Below are 19,999 nucleotides of genomic sequence, written 5' to 3'. Positions count from 1 at the left end.
TCCCCCAGTTGCCGTGGTGGGATTTGAACCCATGTCCCCAGAGCATTACTAGGCCAGTGACATCGCCACTACACGATGGCGTTCCCCACCTATGGGAAGGATAAAAGAGCCGATGACTTAAAGAGCAGATCTCACCATCAGGGTTCCTCCCTTAAATAGTTGCAAATAATTAGCATCAGAAATAAACTTTTCCATCTACTATTTTTTTAAAGAGATTCTTCTTTGAATATTTTTTTTTTTAAATAGTGAATATGAGAAGCAGTGCAAGACTCAGGACTCTCCCTCCAGCCTGTTCCCATCATGGCAATATTAGCAGTCAACAGTTAACCACAAATGTTAAAAGGCAAGGGCTCTCCAAATTGCACCAACCCTCTACAGGAACCAAAACCAAGCCAGGAGGGCCCACATTCAATCCTGCTCCAAGCTCAGTTCACTGAGACGCTACAGACGGGAAGGGAGCCGGTCAGACAATCGTTCAGAGCTGCTGGACCTTGCTGCTATCAAGCGTTCGCTTACGAGAAGGTGCAGGCATATGCAGATCGGGTGATGCTCCCCACAGTTCAATAGTCCACTGACATCCACTGCCCGGGCTCGGGCTTCCGAAAAAAATAAAACCACTCCCTGGCGTATGGCTGAAACCTGGGAATGGTTTCAATAAAATGAATCAATGTTGTCGGGGGTGACAGCGAAAGTGGGTGGGTGAATCGAAAAGGAATAAAAATTCATCATCAGGGCCAGGAGGGGCATCGAAGTCAATCTGAATTTTCGATACGTCTTTAAACGTCAGACGGTGAATGCCTTAAATATTAAATAGGTGTTTCGTTTATCCCTTTCTTTACCTCGCGTCATCGTTTGCCTCAACGAATGCAGACATTAGGTCACGTCCTGTTGACCTCGCTGTGACCTCGCTGTGACCTTGGCCCTCAAGGCCTGTCGATGGTCCCCTCGCCTCACTGCAGCATGATGTCATTCAGGTTCTCCTGCAGCACCGTGTCCTTGACAGCATGGAAGACGAAGCGGATGTTCTCCGTATCGATGGCGGTGGTGAAGTGGTGAAAGAGGGGCCGGGTCCGGTCCCTCCGCTTGCGGTTGAAGCACGTCAGGAGATACTTCTGGACGTCCTCCAGGTTGTGCGGCCGGCCTTCAAAGTCAGGGAAGTGCCTCTCGATGTTGACCGTCTTCACCTTGGCCTCCAGCAGGTCCGTCTTGTTCAGGAAGAGGATGATGGAGACCCTGGCGAAGAGCTTGTTGTTCACGATCGTCTCGAAGATGTTCATCGACTCCACCAGGCGGTTTGTCCGCCGGTCCTCCATCAGGACCTGGTCAAACTCGCTGGACGACACCATGAAGAGGATGGAGGTGATGCCTTCAAAGCACAGGAACCACTTCTGCCTCTGGGAGCGTTGCCCGCCCACATCCATCATCCTGAATGGGATGCCCTTGATGATGAAGTCATACTCTACGATGCCCTTGGTCGCCCTCCGGGCCAGGAGGATGTCTTGTTTGGTAGGAAGATAATTCTGGAAGGAAAATAAGATACACACACAAGTGAGCAACCTTGAGAAGAATTACATCTTGCATACAACACAGAGAAAGACCATTCGGCCCAACAGGTCTATCCCCTTCCATCAAGCCTCCTCCCATCACCCTTCATCTATCAGCATATCCTTAGACCCATTCTCCCTCATGTGCTCTAGCTTCCCCTTGATAAATTCTTATTATTCACCTCAGCTACTCCTTGTGGTCGTAAGTTCCACACTCCAATCACTTGCTGAGTGAAAACCTTTCCCCATTGGGTTTATTAATGTCCATCTTATATTTATGACCTCCAGTCCTGCTCCAAGAGGTCTTGTGGTGCAGCTGGAAACGTCCCTACCTCTGAGCAAGGAGCTCTGGGGTCAAGTCCCACTCCAGGCCCAGGCTTTTCCAGGCCCTGCCCGTGCACCACCGGGATCTCCAGTCCTGCCGGAAGTCGGTGGGCCTTTGACTGGACCGTGGGCGGGGCCGGAAAAATCCCAGCCCAGGACCCAATGTCCATGGGAGGTACGTCCATAACGCAGCCAAACAGGTTGGTCATCAACTTGTAAATCCTTCCAACAAACGCCAATGGCAGGCAGTAAGATACAGGGTATGAGACACACTGACTCTGAGAGATACAGGGTGTGAGAGAGGCTGACACTGCATGATACAGGGTATGAGGCACACTGACACAGAGATACAATGTGAGAGACTCACTCACACTGAGATATAGGGTGTGAGACACACTGACACTGAGATACAGGGTGTGAGTCACACTGACACTGAGATACAGGGTGTGAGTCACACTGACACTGAGAGATACAGGCGTTGTGAGTGCTGACACTGCGAAATACAGGGTGTGAGACACACTAACACTACGAGATACAGGTTGTGAGTGAGGCTGACACTGCGAGGTACAGGGCTTGTGACACACTGACACTGAGATACAGGGTGTGAGGCACAATGACACTGTGATATACACGTTCTGAGAGAGGCTGACACTGCGATACACAGGGCGTGAGACGCACTGACACTGAGATATAGGCTGTGTGAAATGCTGACACATCGAGATACAGGGTGAGAGACACACTAACACTGAGATACAGGTTGTGAGAGAGGCTGACACATTGAGATACAGGGTGTGAGACCCACTGAAGCTGCGAGATACAGGGTTTGAGACACACTGACACTGAGATACAGGTTGTGAAAGAGGCTGACACAGATACTGGGTGTGAATCACACTGACACTGACGGGTACAGGGTTCAAGACTCATTGATACTGTGAGATACAGGGTGTGAGTGACACTGATGCTGCATGATATGTGGTCAAGACACACTGACACTGAGATACAGGGTGTGGGACATGCTGACAGTGAGATACAGGGTATGAGACACACTTACACGTTAGGTACAACGTGTGATTCACACTGACACTGTGAGATACAGGGTGTGAGAGAGTCTGACATCGCGAGATACAGGGTGCGAGACACAATGACACTGTGAGGTACAGGTTGTCAGAGCGACTGAAACTGTGAGATACAGGATATGAGACACACTGACACTGTGAGGTACAGAGTGTGAGAGAGGCTGACACTGCGAGTTACAGGGTATGAGACACACTGACAGTGAGAGACACATGATGTGAGACACACTGATACTGTGAGATACAGGCTGTGAGACACACTGGCTCTGGGGTAGAGGGTGTGTGAGAGACACACTGACACTGTGAGATACAGGTTGTGAGAGAGGCTGACACTGTGAGATACAGGGTATGAGGCACTATGACACTGCGAGCTACACACTGACACTGTGAGATACAGGATGTAAGACACCCTGACACTGATGGGCACAGGGTGTGAGGCACACTAACACTGTGGGATATAGGTTTTGTGAAATGCTGACACTGGGATTCAGGGCGTAAGACACACTGAAACTGAGATACAGGGTGAGTCACACCGACACTGCGAGCTACAGGATGTGAGGCACACAGATCATGCGAGATATATGGCATGAGACACACTGACACTGAGACACACGGTGTGAGACACACTGACACAGAGGTACGAGTTTCAGACACACGAACACTGCGAGATACAAGCTGTGAGTCACACTGACGCTGCGGGATACAGGTTGTGAGTGAGGCTGACACTGAGATACAGCATGTGAGACACACTGACACTGCGAGGTGCAGGGTGTGAGACACTGACACTGTTTGTGAGACACAATGACACTGCAAGATACAGGGTGGGAGGCACTGACATTGCGAGGTACAGGATGTAAAACACACTGACACTGCGAGATACAGGCACATAGGTAAGGCACATTGAAACTGTGAGATACAGGGTGTGAGAGACACTGATGCTGCGAGGCAGGGTGCCAGACAAACTGACACTGAGAGATGCAGGGTGAGAGACACACTGACACTGTGAGATAGAGTGCCAGGCATACTGACACTGTGATCTACAGGGTGTGAGACACACACACTGCAAGATACACAGTCAGACATACTTACACTGAGATACAGGGTGTCAGACATGCTTAGACTGAGATACAGGCTGTGAGACACACTGACACTGAGATACAGGGTTTGAGACAAGCTGACACTGAGATACAGGGTGTGAGAGAAACTGACAATGAGCTACAGGGTGTGAGACACACTGACAATGAGCTGCAGGGTGTGAGACACATTGAGACGTGAGGTACAGGCTGTGAGACACACTGACACTGTGATACAGGGTGTGAGACACACTGACACTGTGATACAGGATGTGAGACACACTGACCCTGTGATAAAGGGTGTGAGACACACTGACACTGTGATACAGGGTGTGAGACACACTGACACTGTGATACAGGGTGTGAGTCACACTGACACTGTGATACAGGGTGTGAGACACACTGACACTGTGATACAGGGTGTGAGACACACTGACACTGTGATACAGGGTGTGAGACACACTGACACTGTGATACAGGGTGTGAGACACACTGACACTGTGATACAGGGTGTGAGACACACTGACACTGTGATACAGGGTGTGAGACACACTGACACTGTGATACAGGGTGTGAGACACACTGACACTGTGATACAGGGTGTGAGACACACTGACACTGTGATACAGGGTGTGAGACACACTGACACTGTGATACAGGGTGTGAGACACACTGACACTGTGATACAGGGTGTGAGACACACTGACACTGAGATACAGGGTGTAAGACATACTGACACTGTGATGCAAGGTGTGAAACACACTAACACTGAGGTGCAGGGTGTGAGAGAGACACTGACAGAGACACAGGGTTTGAGAAATACTGACACAGATACAGGATGTGAGACACACTGACACTGAGATACAGGGTGTGAGAGACACGCTGACACTGTGAACTGCAGGGCATGAGACACACTGACACTGCGATACAGGCTGTGAGACACACTGGCACTTTCAGGTAAAGGGTGTAAGAGGCAGTGAAATGTGTGGTACAGGGTTTAAGAAATACTGACACTCTGATACAGGGTGCGAGAAACACTGACACTGTGATACAGGGTGTGAGACACACTGACACTGTGATACAGGGTGTGAGACACACTGACACTGTGATACAGGGTGTGAGACACATTGACACTGAGTTACAGGGTGTGAGACACACTGACACTGTGATACAGGGTGTGAGACACACTGACACTGTGATACAGGGTGTGAGACACACTGACACTGTGATACAGGGTGTGAGACACACTGACACTGTGATACAGGGTGTGAGACACACTGACACTGTGATACAGGGTGTGAGACACACTGACACTGTGATACAGGCTATAAGACACACTGACACTGTGATACAGGGTATAAGACACACTGACACTGTGATACAGGGTGTGAGACACATTGACACTGTGATACAGGGTGTGAGACATACTGACATAGCGAGAACAGTGTGTGAAGCACTGACACTGCGAGATACAGGTTGTCAGAGTGGCTGAAACTGTGAGATACAGGATATGAGACAAACTGACGCTGTGAGACACAGGCTGTGAGCAACACTGGCTCTGGGGTAGAGGGTGTGCGAGATACACACTGACACTGAGGGATACAGGGTGTAAGACACACTGTCACTGATGAACACGGCAGATGAGACACACTGGCACTGAAATACAGGGTGTGAGATGCACTGACACTGAGATACAGGGTTTGAGAAATACTGACACAGATACAGAGTGTGAGACACACTGACACTGAGATACAGGGTGTGAGAGACACTCTGACACTGAGATACAGGGTGTCAGGCACACTGACACTGAGATACAGGGTGTCAGACACACTGACACTGAGATACAGTGTGTCAGACACACTAACATTGAGATACAGGGTGTCAGGCACACTGACACTGAGATACACGGTGTCAGACACACTGACACTGAGATACAGTGTGTCAGACACACTAACATTGAGATACAGGGTGTCAGATACACTGACACTGAGATACAGGGTGTCAGACACACTGACACTGAGATACAGGGTATCAGATACACTAACACTGAGATACAGGGTGTCAGACACACTGACACTGAGATATAGGGTGTCAGACACACTGACATTGCGAGGTACATAGTGTGAGATACACTGAAACATTATGTATAAACCCACATGAACACCACCCAATAAAAATTAAATTGAAGACATGGTCATTCACATTTAGAAGCCTTTCCTGCTGTGGGTTCTGCGTTAGTCACAAGTCAGTGCACCTCGATCGGGAATAACTCTCTTCTCATCCTGTTGTGTGTACTGGGCAGTGCAGGGTTACAAGGCTCCCTACCACCACTGACTGGTGATGGCGATGCACTGCAGCAGCACAACCCTACTGAACGGCTGTGAACTGGCCCTCGAACAGCCAGTGAACAGCTGCGAATACAAAGAGCCCTGCAGGCTGGTTTTGGTAAAAAATAAACACAACTGCGGCCCTCACTCTGAAAGCTCAGCGTTAAAATCCCACTGGGCAAGAGCAAAGTGTCATTCAGAGGAAACGTTGGCCATTATCTCAAGGGGCTCGAACGCCAAGGGGGTCAAAGCCGTGTCAGCCCCCCTGCTGAGACTGTGCCTGGAGTTCCTCACTGGGAGGAAGGGTCCATCGGCCTGGAAGGGAACGTGGTGCAAATTTGCCGGAACGTAGGGCGGGATTTTCCACACCCCGGGATGGTGGGGGGGAATTATCTTGACCGATACCCGGGATGGGGGGGTGGAATTATCTTGACCGATACCCGGGATGGGGGGGGGGAATTATCTTGACCGATACCCGGGATGGGGGGGTGGAATTATCTTGACCGATACCCGGGATGGGGGGGGGGAATTATCTTGACCGATACCCGGGATGGGGGGGGGAATTATCTTGACCGATACCCGGGATGGGGGGGGGGAATTATCTTGACCGATACCCGGGATGGGGGGTGGAATTATCTTGACCGATACCCGGGATGGGGGGGGGAATTATCTTGACCGATACCCGGGATGGGGGGGGGAATTATCTTGACCGATACCCGGGATGGTGGGGGGGAATTATCTTGACCGATACCCGGGATGGGGGGGAGGGAATTATCTTGACCGATACCCGGGATGGGGGGGGGGAATTATTTTATGAGGAAAGGTTGGGCCTGTATCCGCTGGAGTTCAGGAGAGTGAGAGGTGACCTTATTGAAACACGTAAGATCCTGAGGGGGATAAAAGCAAAACACCGAGGGTGCCGGGAATCCGACATCAAAACAGGAAATGTTGGAAAAACTCAGCAGCATCTGTGGAGAGGCTGCTACAAAGGTCCTGAGGGGACTTGACAGGGTGGATGCTGGACAGATGTTTCCCCTTTGTGGGAGAGACTAGAACTGGGGAGGGGGGTGGGGGGCGGGGGGGGGCGGCATGGTTTAAAAATAAGGAGTCTTCCATTTAAGACGGAGATGAGAAGATTCGTTTTCTCTCAAGAGGATCTTGACTCTGTGGAAATCTCTTCCCCCAGACAGCAGTGGAGGCAGGGTCACTGAATATCTTTAAGGCGGAGGTAGGTAGATTGTTGACCAACAAGGGGGTTAAAGGTTATCTCTTGGTGGTAGGCGGAACGTGGAGTTAAGGCCACAATCAGATCAGCCATGATCTTATTGAATGGCGGAGCAGGCTCGAGGGGCCGAATGGCCTACTCCTGGCTCCTAATTCATATGCTCGTAACGATACAGGGGCCTAAAGCAGTTAAACCATGAGGGCAGATTGCACAGGCAAGGCTTGTGTCCTGTTGGGTAGATAAGATTAAGGGGCGATCTAAAGTGGTTTTCTGGGGTGGATGGAGAGAAACGATCACATCAGGAGGACAAAGGGGAGAATAACCTTAAAATCAGAGCCAGGCCGTTTGAGTGCAGTCAGGAAGCACTCCATCACACTAAGGGCAGTGGAAATCTGGAACTCTCTCCTCCCAAAAAAGGCAGTCAACACGACGGCCTATTGTAAATTTCAAAACTTTGACTGGTATTTGAGGTGTCTGAGACGATTAAAGGATTTGATAGGGTAGAGAGAAAGAGAGAGGGAGAAGCTATTGTTACTGGGGGAGGGGGGCGTGCGGTGGAGGGTGGGGTGGTGAGAGAGCCGGGGTGGGGGGAAGAAGAGGAGGGGTGTGGTTCTGTTTGACACGGTCACGAGACGGTCAACTTTACACCAGGGAAGGTGGTTTGAAACGAAGGCCCAACATGGGCTCTGCTCAAAATGGGAGGAGGCCTCGATCCGGTCCTCATCGAAACTCGGTCAGTGTTAGGCCGCACGAGGTGTACGGGAGCAGGAGACGGCTGGACGGTTCCGTGAGGCTGCTCCAACATTCAATAAACATAAAGGCCAGGGCCTGGGCCTTGGAAAACACAGCGCAGAGCGTTCTTGTTTAAAACAGACACCGTAAACAAACACAGAGCCCTGAATTCTGGGCCAGGCGTTGTCTGGCTCGCAAAACACGTTGGGTTATTTTATCCCCCCCCCCCTCGTTCCTCTCCACAACACAGACGAGCTTTAACTCCAAAACCTCCAAGCCTGCCGAACTACTCCCACAGGCCTCACTGTCTGCTAGGCCCCAGCTCGCATTGTTCTCCTCCGCTCGGGTTGCCAACCCTCCGGGGTTGTTCAGGAGTCTCCAGGAATGAAATGTTAATCTCCAGGACAACCCAGGGGCAAAATTAAATTTTAAAAGGGGCATTACAAAAATTTTTTTTTAAAAAAAATACATCCATTCCTATTCAATGCTGGTTATCAAAAAGGCTGTTCCACCGACAGTCGAAAATCAGCCAATCGGACTGTGGAGGGTCAGCTCTCGCTTTCCGATTGGCCGGCGCGCAGTATGGAATGGACGACCAATGGCGGTAGAGCAGGGGCGGTGTAGTTGGAGGGTGGGTGGGGGGGGGGGGCAGGGGGTTGGTCACGTGACAAAGCCTCCAGGGCTGCGTGGATAAACAGTTGGCAACCCGCCCTCTGGCTGGAGCCACTGGGAAAGAGGGCCGGCTGCTCACAGGACTCTGGCAGACAGCAGTGTCAACACCAACACTCAGAGTCAGTGACCACCACTCCACCCACTCCTCTAGCTGTCACACTGCCCGAGATATTCTTGGCATTTCGCAGCTAGCTGCAACTTCTCTCCGCCTGTTAACTGTGCAGTTCTGTTTATAACACTTCATAACACACTGTGAAAGACTCATTTTCCCAGTACTGAGGAGACAACCAACAGCCCGGCAGCCCCAGAATCAATATTTTTTTCTTGCGCTGGTCAAAGCCTCAGTCTTAAAGTCCCCCCCCCCACCTCTTTCCCCAACTTTGTCCCTGGTGGGACTCAAACCTTCCGACTCAGAGGCAAGAGTGCAACCTACTGAGCCACGGCTGACCCTGTCCACCTTCGGAGGAGAGACGGCTGGAAAAACGTGCAAAATAAACCATAACACAGCCTGATGGAAGAGGCATGACCTCTCACAATCCTAATTCCTAAAGTGTAGCTCTGTCAACATCATCAGTTCAAGATGCTGCTCTATTAAACTATTATTTAGTGCAGATTGTGTGAATAGTTCCTGGTGTTTCAATGACTTCAGGTCATCATTGCAAACATTCCAAATGAGCAACAAACGCCAACCACTCACCAGCTGGCCAATCCGGTCCAGATTATCCAGGAAGTACCCCACTGATTCAGCCTATAAGAGAAACAGGAGAGATTTAAGTAATGGATACACGTACATGCACATAGACACACACACACACGTAGACACACACACGTACACACACACACACGTACACATACACGTACACATACACGTACACACACACACGTACATACACACACACATACACACACGTACATACACACACACACATGTAGACACACACACGTACACACACATACGTACACACATGTAGACACACACACACGTAGACACACACACATGTAGACACACACACGTAGACACACACATGTAGACACACACACACGTACACGTAGACACACACACGTAGACGCGCAGACACTCGCACACGGATGGACAAGAGTCTCACACACGCGTGCGCACACACAAGCGCACACAGACATGCACTTGCACACACATGCACGCGCACACACACGCAGGTTCAACGCACACACACACGCGCATGTGCACACACATGCTCTCTCAGTTTGGCATTTCCAGAGCCCCTCAGTACAGGTCAGCTAAGTGCCCAGGAGTCTCCATGTCTGTGCAACAACCCAGCTAAACCGGTGCCTGTGTGATGTTCTTGGGACAGAAAAATTTGTATATTCAGCCAGAGATAGTTCGAAGTAGAGCTGCATGAGATGTTAAACATGGATTCTTTATTATTCATTCCTTGCAGACTGCCTCTGCTGGTGCATGTGTGCATGGTAGCCTCAAGCAGACAAAATGCACAATGCAATTTTCAATACGCTGTATGCATCTCCGACGAAACTGCTCTCGAGTCAGTACATCAGATTGTGTAGGGACCAGGGATTTGCCATCACCTTAACTCCCCTACATGAATAAGCACCACATGGTGTGAGCTCACCTTTCTGTGACACATTATAGCGCAACCAACCCAATCGGCACTTCTAATATTCAATAATACTGATAGTGTCACTTTGAGAATATACTGGGATTGTGAATCATATTGAACTGTTCATTCCGCAATCTGCATGTCTTCCCTAGGTACACCACAAATTCAAACTAATGTTATGGACAGAGTCAGGAGAGAACTGAAACTCTTGCACCCTTTCCCTTACTGTCCAGAATCAGTGTGGTTTTGGAAAAGAAGGCATGTTTCTTAGCCCCAAAGTGTGTACAGTCAATACAAAGAACAGCAACAAGCTTTTGTGGGTTTAAATAAAGAGGGCTATTTATTCATGCATTCACCCCAAAAGTTGCTGGGTAAAAATCCTGGAACTCCCTCCCGAACAAAAACGCTGGCCTTGCCAGCGACACTCACATCCCGGGAAAGGATGTTTTAAAAAGTGCTTTGGGGCACCCCGGCATCGTTGAAGGTGCTATATAAATGCAAGCCTTCCTTTTCATACGATTGGCACGACTTCCACTCTGCGTGCAGTTTGTTTTGAACAGTCCGCGCTTTCACGAGGCAGGGCACAGGCATCACATTGGGGTTCGCGGGCCAAGCAGCAGCGGAGGGAATTGTGGGCGCAGCGGGGCTAAAATCTCTTGCTCTCGCTGGGTTGCCCGAGGCGAAAGCTCACTTCCTGGAGGAAGAACATCCAAGCCAGCCAGCCGCCCACACCAGGGGCCCTATCCCTTTAAGCAGGAAGCCCAGTCTAAAACATGACAAAAGAACACCTGTGTACCATATGGCGTTCCAACACAGCAAAGGCTTTGAATCTTAACGTGAACCGACTGTCAACGCGAACCTTGAAACTCCCACGGATTTTGGGAGTACTGAACTTTAAGTTGGAGCCCTTGTTAACAGAGCCAAAGGAAAATTTATACAGCGCTTTTCTTGACCACCAGGCACCTCTGTTAAGTAAATTTTGAAGTGCATTCATAGTTGTAGTGGAGGAAACATGGCAACTGATCTGTGCAACTCCCACAAACAGCCCGAACCAGCAGATAATCTGTTTTTGTGATGTTGATTGAGGGATAAATATTGGCCAGGAGGAGAATTCCCCCTGCTCTTCTTTGAAACAGTGCCATGGGACCTTTCACATCCACCCGGGCAGGCAGGTACGAACACACAAACATACGAACTAGGAGCAGGACTAGGCCGCTCCACCCCCACCTCGGGCCTGCTCCCTCATTCAGTAAGATCATGCCTGATCTAATTGTAACCTCCTGCCTACCCCCGATAAACTTTCACCCCCCTTGCTTATCAAGAATCTATCCACCTCTGCCTTAAAAATATCCAAAGACTCTGCGTCCAACACCTTTTGAGGAAGAGAGTTCCAAAGACTCACCACCCTCTGAGAGAAAATATTTCTCCTCATCTTTGTCTTAAACGAGCGACCCCTTATTTTTAAACAGTGACCCCCCTAGTTCTAGATTCTCCCACAAGAGGAAACATCCTCTCCACATCCACCCTGTCAAGACGCCTCAGGGTCTTATATGTTTCAATCAAGTTGCCTCTTACTCTTCTAAACTCCAGCGGATACAAGCCTAGCCTGTCCAACCTTTCCTCATAAGACAATCCACCCAATCCTAATATTAGTTTAGTTCTGATGAAGAGTCATTCGGACTCGAAACGTCAACTGTCTTCCTCTCCGCAGATGCTGTCAGGCCTGCTGAGTTTTTCCAGCTATTTTTGTTTTTGTTTCAGATTTCCAGCATCCGCAGTATTTTGTTTTTATATTAGATTAGTTTAGTAAACCCCCTCTGAACTGCTTCCAACACATTTACATCCTTCCTTAAATAAGGAGACCAGTACTGTACACAGTACTCCAGATGTGGTCTCACCAGTGCCCTGTACAACTGAAGCATAACCTCCCTACTTTTATATTAAATTCCCCTCGCAATAAACAACAGGGCCCCCAGTTTAACATCTCACCTGAAAGATGGCACCTCCGGCAATGCGGCTCTCCCTCAGTCCTGTACCGGACTGTCATCCTTGGTTTTTGTGCTCAAGTCCTGTTGTGATGTAACTTGACTGCTAGATAACACTCCCCTCCTTCCGCCTAACCCTGTTCCCTTCTTCTGAAGGCGCTAGCTCTCCTGCAACAGCTATTCAACCAGGAAAGTGCCGTGCTATGGACACAACCCTGTTCTCACCAGACCGTTCTAACACATGCATTCCAGCAGGGGTCACCAGGGAGCTCCAAGGCTGGGATTGCCATTGGATCCACTGCATCGAGTCTCTTTTTTATTATTCGTTCACGGGATGTGGGCGTCGCTGGCCGGGCCGGCATTTATTGCCCGTCCCTAATTGCCCTTGAGAAGGTGGCGGTGAGCCACCTTCTTGAGCCGCTGCAGTCCATGTGCCTTGTGGAAACGCCCACAGTGCTGCTGAGGCACTGAAGTGAAGCACTAAATCAGCGAAAATAAGGAGGAAATGCCTGAAGATTATAAACGCGTCCAAAGCCTGAGCAGCCGTCAATCTTTGGTGAGCTATTTCGACACATCGCATTTACCCTCCCCTGGTGCCCTGGCCAATGTTTACCCCTCAACCAACAATCAGCAGAAGATAAAATCATCGGATGATAGGGTGCTGAATAGCCCATCATGCCAGCGCTGGCACATTCAGCCTGGTTGGAGTGGTGGATGATTGCTGTGCCCGTGATAAGAGGCTATCGGAATATATATTTCACCCTCCTTTGATTGATTGGGGCCTGGGCTAAACACACAGGGGCATCACTCTGGCCACAGGGGATCCCAGTCTTCATAAAAAGCAGAACATTCTGAGGTCATTTTTTTTTTGTTTGGCGGGGGGTGGGGAACCTGAAGATTAATTTTAACCTCTGGCAGAAACAAAGCCAGTTTTACAGCATTCTTTAGATAAAATGCTATTTTGGCAAAGGAGACTCCAATCAGCAGGCGATTTTATCACACCAATAGGAAGCAATTAGACTGGCCCTTTCCTGTTCTCCTCTCATTAGCAATAAAAGCCCATAAGCTCTAGGGGATGGCTGGCTAATCGCGGGCCTACACACCTCATCGAATCAGGGGTTATTCACAGCACAGAAGGAGCCCACTCGGCCCTTCGTGCCTGTGCTAGCCGGGGAGGAAAAAAAAAGCGATCTAACCTATTCTCATTTTGCAACTCTTGGTCCACAGCCTTGCCGGTCACTTCAAGTGCACGTCCAAGTATGTTTTAAAAGCAATGGGGGTGGTTTCTGCCTCTACCGCCCTTTCAGGCAGTGAGTTCCAGACCCCCAGCACCCTCTGGGTGAAAAAAAATTCTTAACTTTCCCCCAGTCCTTCTGTCAATTAGTTTAAAATTTATGCCTCCTGGTTGTGGATCCCTTTGCGAAGGGGAATAGGTCCTTCGTATCCGCTCCATCTCGGGCCTCTCCTTAATTTTATCCAACCCAATCAAATCTCCCCCTCAGCCTCCTCTGTTCCAAAGGAAACCACTCACGGCCTATACAATCTTTTAACACAGCTTTCTTAAAAGCGGTTACACCTCTAACTTAATAAAAGAGAATCATAGAATGGTCACAGCGCAGAAGGAGGAGGCCATCGAGGAAAGTGCATTGAGACATCCTGAGCTTGTGAAAAGCTCGATATTAATGTCAATTCTTTTTATCTGCCTTTGAAAGAAAGAAAGGCAAAAATCGGCCTTTAAGGACTCGAGAGGAAAGGGACTGAAAATAAAAAGGGAAAAATAGGATATTTCTCCCTGACCCACCCATCTAAACAGTCAAACGTGACACAGCGAAGTGTACAGAGTGTATACAGGGTGAGGAGTCCCCGGCAACAGGGTTGTTGGAGGCCTCTCCAACTCCTGAGGCCTACTGGGAGTGAATGGTTTGGCGCTCATTCGGTTTTCCACCAAAGAATCCCATTTGCGGATGGGCGTTCCGGAAACTTCCGTGGCCCTCTGCGAGAGCAACTCAGCTAGCCCCCACTTCCCCTGCCCATTTCCTGCAATCCTGTTGATTTTTTTTCACCTCGGGTGCTTAGCCAAATCTCTTTTCAAAGCCAGCATTGAATCTACCTCCGCCCCACACACTCACTCATAGGGTTGCCAACTGTGATTAACATATTCCTGGAGGTTTCATCACGTGACCTGCCTCTACTCTCCAGCCATTAATCGGCCAACACACCTCCTTGTGACTTCACTGCCTCCCTACGCCAATTGGAAAACAAAAAGACTCATCACTCAACTGGATGATGCTTGACCATCAGTCAGTCAGCCTTTTTCTTCCCAATTTCTGATATTTTTATATCTAGTATTATAAGCATTATTTTTTTAAAAACTATCTGTTTTTAATGTCTCTATGATTCTTCTCCAGGATTGCACACAGCAATGTCTTGGAGATTCATCTCCAATCCTGGAGACTCTAGGCCAATCCTGGAAAGATGGCAACCCTAAAATGCAAGTCCTTCGCTTTAATCAAGATGTGGCATTATTTTTTTCCAACTTTCTTTGAGCTCTTTTGCTTATTACTGTTTATAAAAAAAACTATTGGAAGTGGCAGGGGGGGGGGGTGGAATTTGGCTCAGGATGAGACTTCCGTGCCCCAATCTGATTGGTTGGTAGCTCTGTCATCCCGGGAGCGCCGGGTTCAAGTGGCGGCCGCTGCTGGGGCTATAGGCAATACCCAAAGAAGAGGCAGTCGCGGAGGTTGGACTGGGCGTATCGGCGGGGAGCTGGCTGACAGGACCCAGCTCGGGGCGGGTTGGTGGGGTGGGGGGGTGGAGGGGGCGGGGGCAGGGTCTGGGTTTGAGAGTCCAGGTGGGAACGCTAAAGGAGGAAGGATGACCTTGGGGGGGGGACGCGGGTGCCTCCGATGGACACAGAGTCACCCATAGGAGGTCACCCCGCCCCCTTCCCTTGGCCAGTGCCAGCTCACCCAGTAAAAGCTGCCAAGCTACCCGCTTGGCGTGGGCCTCCCGCTTCCACGAGTAAAATAGCAGCAGGGGTGGGAACGAAACACATGAGTGGCCATTAATTGGCCACTCAAGGGCCCTGATAGGCCCAGGGGTGGGCCGGCAGCACAATGCCTCCTGTAAAATGGCAGACAGGTTGGGGGTGGGCGGGAAGGTTCTGGAAGGCCACATGCTGCATCGTACCAGCCCCCCGCTTTCAAACCTGCCAGCAGGGGACCGGAAAATCCAGCCCTCTTAATTTTTACAGCCAATTAAACACTTTAACGACATAGTCAATGTTGTGTTGCAGGAGTCCAACGTAATTTGTTTGAATGAGTATTTGCAAACTTTTAGATGTACAAAAGGGAGAAAATAATGTGTATGGTTACAGGGAAGGAGGAGCACTGCGGGATTCATTGGCGTCTTTTTCACCGCTGGATCACTCACGATATCTTCCTTTGTGCAGGAGGAGGCAAAGGCCAAACCTTTTGACTAAAACACCCTGACGGTTTGCCAAAAGGACCTTTCTTCGCGTCCTATTTCTCAACGTCAAGTTGCCGCTTCAGCTGAATTGACAAACGTTTTATCAGATTGGGGTGACGTCAGGGCCGAAACAGATTGCTGGGAACCTGGTTCCGGAATGTTCCAGGGTGAGGGGCCGAAGGTTCCCCACTTTGCTTCGTCCCTTTTCCTACTGGTTACTCCCTCATGGCCTCCTTTCTGAGGCAAATTTGAGGGGCCGTTGAAGGTTTACTTTGTCAGGGACCTAGGCCCCAATAGCAACAAGTGGTCACCACATCCACCATTTGACAAAATGGAATCCAAGGTCTTACAGCTGTCGACTCAGATAGTTTTATTACCAATAACTAAAGCGTTCAAAGGCTTTTTTTTTTAATTCCCATATGATTTTTCTCCTGGTTTATGCCCTCCAGCAAAGCATTGTGGGGATTAGCTTCAGGAAAACCCTGGGTAATCCTGGAGGGTTGGCAACACGAAATCACCAGGAATTCAAGATTCACCTCCGAGCAAATCCGGCAGAGAAAATCGTAGGGGTTCTAAGAAAAGGTGCTTTACTTCTCTTCGAAAATTTTCATTGACTAATTGTGTAAATGTTGGAGATTGGGGGGGGGTGTGGTGGGGGTGAAAAGGCTGTTTGATCAAGAATCATCCAATCAGGAAACAAAGAGCCGGTTGGCTCTCCGATTGGCCGGAGGAAGGCGGGAGGTCGCGTTGATGGGCATGTCAGGCGACCCATGGCGGGAGTGTGGGGGAGGGGGAACTATTAGTGGCGGGGGGGGGGGGGTGGGGAGAGGGGTCACACGATGCAACCTCCAGGAACGCGTCCAACCGGAGTTGGCAACTGGGCGGAAAAGATAGACCAGGGAGGGAGGTGCTCACTTGGCTTAAAGGGCTTTCGATGCAATTCGGGCCTATTTTTGTCCGCAAAATGATTCCAGTTCAGAACTCCGAGGCTGCTGGGAGACTTGGGAGGCACTCTCGCCTTCTCTCCCATTTCCCTGCAATATAGCAGCTGTACTGACAGTTGTAAACAGAGGAAGATTTACTGATAACTACAGATGTTGCCATGGGAATGGGGAACCTTGCGCTTAAAGGGCAAGTGCCTTCATGAAAAAAAAAGAGGACTCTGCAGGGAGGTGAAGGGGAGGCATTATTCTTTGTCACGATCGCCTCCTGCAAAAACGATATAAATTGGGTGATCCACGTCACTGTGTAGTGGACGCTTGTGAAAGCAGGAGACTGGGAGAGGAGGCTGTGGCACACTCTGCCGCTTTCGGTGGCAGAGGAAGGTTCTGCACATCATTCACAGTTTCTGACTGTACAGTGCTAGCAATCTATCTTGACAGCCAACTGATTGCGAGGGGTTCCTGGACGCCTCTTCCAGTCACGTGACTCGCCATTCCCAAAATAGATTCCAGACCGTTCCCCACAGGACAGCCAGATTACGGCCGCTTCCAGGAAAAAGGAGTCTGAGCTGCTGGAGGTTTCTGGGGCCTGCGCTTTTGTTTATCAGAAGGGAACCATGTTCATTGGCTTCCTGGGTTCTCCTCTCCTCTCCTCCCCTCCCTCCCTCTCTCTCTCTCTCTCGTGAGGCATCTCTCCAGCTGACAGAAAGCTCTCCTGCTTTCTGACCTTAATGGCACCATCAGCACCTCCTTTAGCCCTTACCACTACCATTAACACCCCCTTTGTCCTCTTGTCCATGACACCATTGTCAACCTCTCCTTTGCCCCCACCTATCGCTGGACTTCTATCCAGCTTCACCTGTCCCACCACCACCCCTTAAACATTTTACTTCTCTTTAGACCTGGAGAAGAGTCATACAGACTCGAAATGTTAACTCTGTTTCTCTCTCCACAGACGCTGTTAGACCTGCCGAGACTTTCCAGCATTTTCTGGTTTTGTTTCAGATTTCCAGCATCCGCAGCATTTTGCTTTTCTCTCCAGCCGACATGTCTGCACGCCTCACCAGCACGGCGAGAACTGGTGTGGTCTGAGGTGCAGTGAGTCAAACAGAATCGGGTGCTCCCCGAAGCCCCCCTCCCCCCATGTCCCCACTCCAAGATGGAATAGTAGAACACAGCATAACATTGAAAAGATACTGACTTTAACCCAAATAAGGTAATGGGCTGTTGGGCGCCATCCTATGTCCATCCAATTGGTGTTTGAGCATGAAGAAAGTGGTCAGTGATGCCCGAAAGAATTCAGAAAAAAATCACTCCACAGCGCCACTTGCTGTCCAGAGCCCGCAACTGCACCATTACAAGCAACAGTTTACATACAGGATTTCCATTCTAAACATTCACATGGTTAAGTTCAGTGAAGTGAAAGTGCAATTTTGCAAAGGGGGCTTCAAACAGGCATTGCACCCTCTGTTCTTTTTTTATTTGTCCTTGGAACGTGACATTTGCTGGCCAGGCAAGCATTTGTTACTCATCTCTAATTGTCCCTTGAGAAGGTGGTGGTGAGCCGCCTTCTTGAACCGCTGCAGTCTGTGTAGTGCAGGTGCACCCACAGTGCTGTTAGGGAGGAAGTTCCAGGATTTTGACCTAGCTACAGTAAAGGAACAGCGATATATTTCCAAGTCAGGATGGTGAGTGACTTGGAGGGGAAATTGCAGGTGGTGGTGTTCCCATGTGTCTGCTGCCCTTATCCTTCAAGATGATATAGGTCGTGGGTTTGGAAGGTGCTGTCGATGGAGCCTTGGCGAATTGCTGCAGTGCATCTTGTAGATGGTACACACTGCTGCTACTGTGTGTCGGTGGTGGAGGGAGTGAATGTTTAAGGTGGTGGATAGGGTGCCTATCAGGCAGGCTGCTTTCTTGAGTGTTGTTGGAGACGCACTCATCCAGGCAAGCGGAGAGTATTCCATCACACGCCTGGCTTGTGTGTTGTAAATGGTGGACAGGCTTTGGGAAGACAGGAGGTGAGTTACCCCTACAAAATTCACAGCCTCTGACCTGCTCTTGTAGAGACAGAATTTACATGACTGGTCCAGTTCAGCTCCTGGTCAATGGCAACCCCTCTGAAATTGATGGCGGTGGATTCTGTGATGGTACTGCCATTGGATTAGATTCTCTCTTGTTGGAAATAGTCACTGCCTGGCACTGGCGTCACAAGTGTTACTTGTCATTTCGCAACCCAAGCCCAAATGTTGTCCAGGTCTTGTTGCATATGGACATGGACTGCTTCATTACTGTGGAGTTGTAAATGGAATTCAACACTGGGCAATCATCAGCAAACATCCCCACTTCTCATCTTATGATGGCAGTGGAGGGGGGTGGTCATTGGATGGAGCAGATGGGGAATGGTTAGGCCTTGGACACTACCCCGGGGACCCGTCCTCGAACAAAACTCTGGGACTGAGATGATTGGTCTCCAACAACCACAGCCATCTTGCTTTGCATTAGGCTTGGAGAGATTTGCTTGGGTCTCTCTTTCCTGAGTGTCAATTCACTGGGACTTGTTGGGGATTATCACTCCATTTCAAGTTCTCTGATGTCTCCTCACCAGTGAGGAACTCTCCTTGTGCTGTAATGTGGGCTTTTACTGTGCATTGTTCAAACAAGAAAATAATTAACAGATCTGTAGTGGCAGATGTAACTGGTAAGTCAATGACATAATAGTGTCACCGTTCATCCATTTCAGAAAATGGCTTGGCCATTGACCTTTCACCTTCAAGGGACAGAGGTCAAGATCCCACCAAAACTGATAAGATGAAAATCCCTTGGCCTATAAGTTGGATACGGACACAAAACGGGAACCTAAAGATCCAATATGTTGAGCTGTGCGCGCGCCCTCATTCTGCACTGGAGGTACATCACCCGCCATATTGGCTAAAGCTGCTTCGTAGGCGTCCAGTGCATGTGCCTGATCCTGGAGTTACATCCTTTGCACATGCAAGTGTGCAGGACAGAGCCAGCAGAGGTGGCGGCACAGTGGGTA

At 49.7% G+C, this 19,999-nt stretch overlaps 1 protein-coding gene across 1 annotated transcript in view; it reads right to left on the bottom strand.

Annotated features, from left to right (window-relative positions):
- Window positions 1-240: 240 nt before the first annotated feature.
- LOC144669270 (guanine nucleotide-binding protein subunit alpha-12-like) overlaps window positions 241-19,999 on the bottom strand; it is a 41,241-nt gene continuing 21,482 nt past the window's right edge. The window contains exons 3-4 of the mRNA XM_078531597.1: window positions 9,668-9,718; window positions 241-1,520 (exon numbers count right to left, since the gene is read on the bottom strand). Coding sequence (XP_078387723.1) covers window positions 951-1,520; window positions 9,668-9,718 — 621 coding nt within the window. The 3' untranslated portion in view covers window positions 241-950. The remainder of the gene's footprint in view (window positions 1,521-9,667; window positions 9,719-19,999) is intronic.

The sequence above is a fragment of the Cetorhinus maximus genome, chromosome 29, assembly GCF_964194155.1.
Source record: "Cetorhinus maximus chromosome 29, sCetMax3.hap1.1, whole genome shotgun sequence".
NCBI lineage: Eukaryota > Metazoa > Chordata > Chondrichthyes > Lamniformes > Cetorhinidae > Cetorhinus > Cetorhinus maximus.
This window is presented reverse-complemented; position numbering and strand designations above follow the sequence as displayed.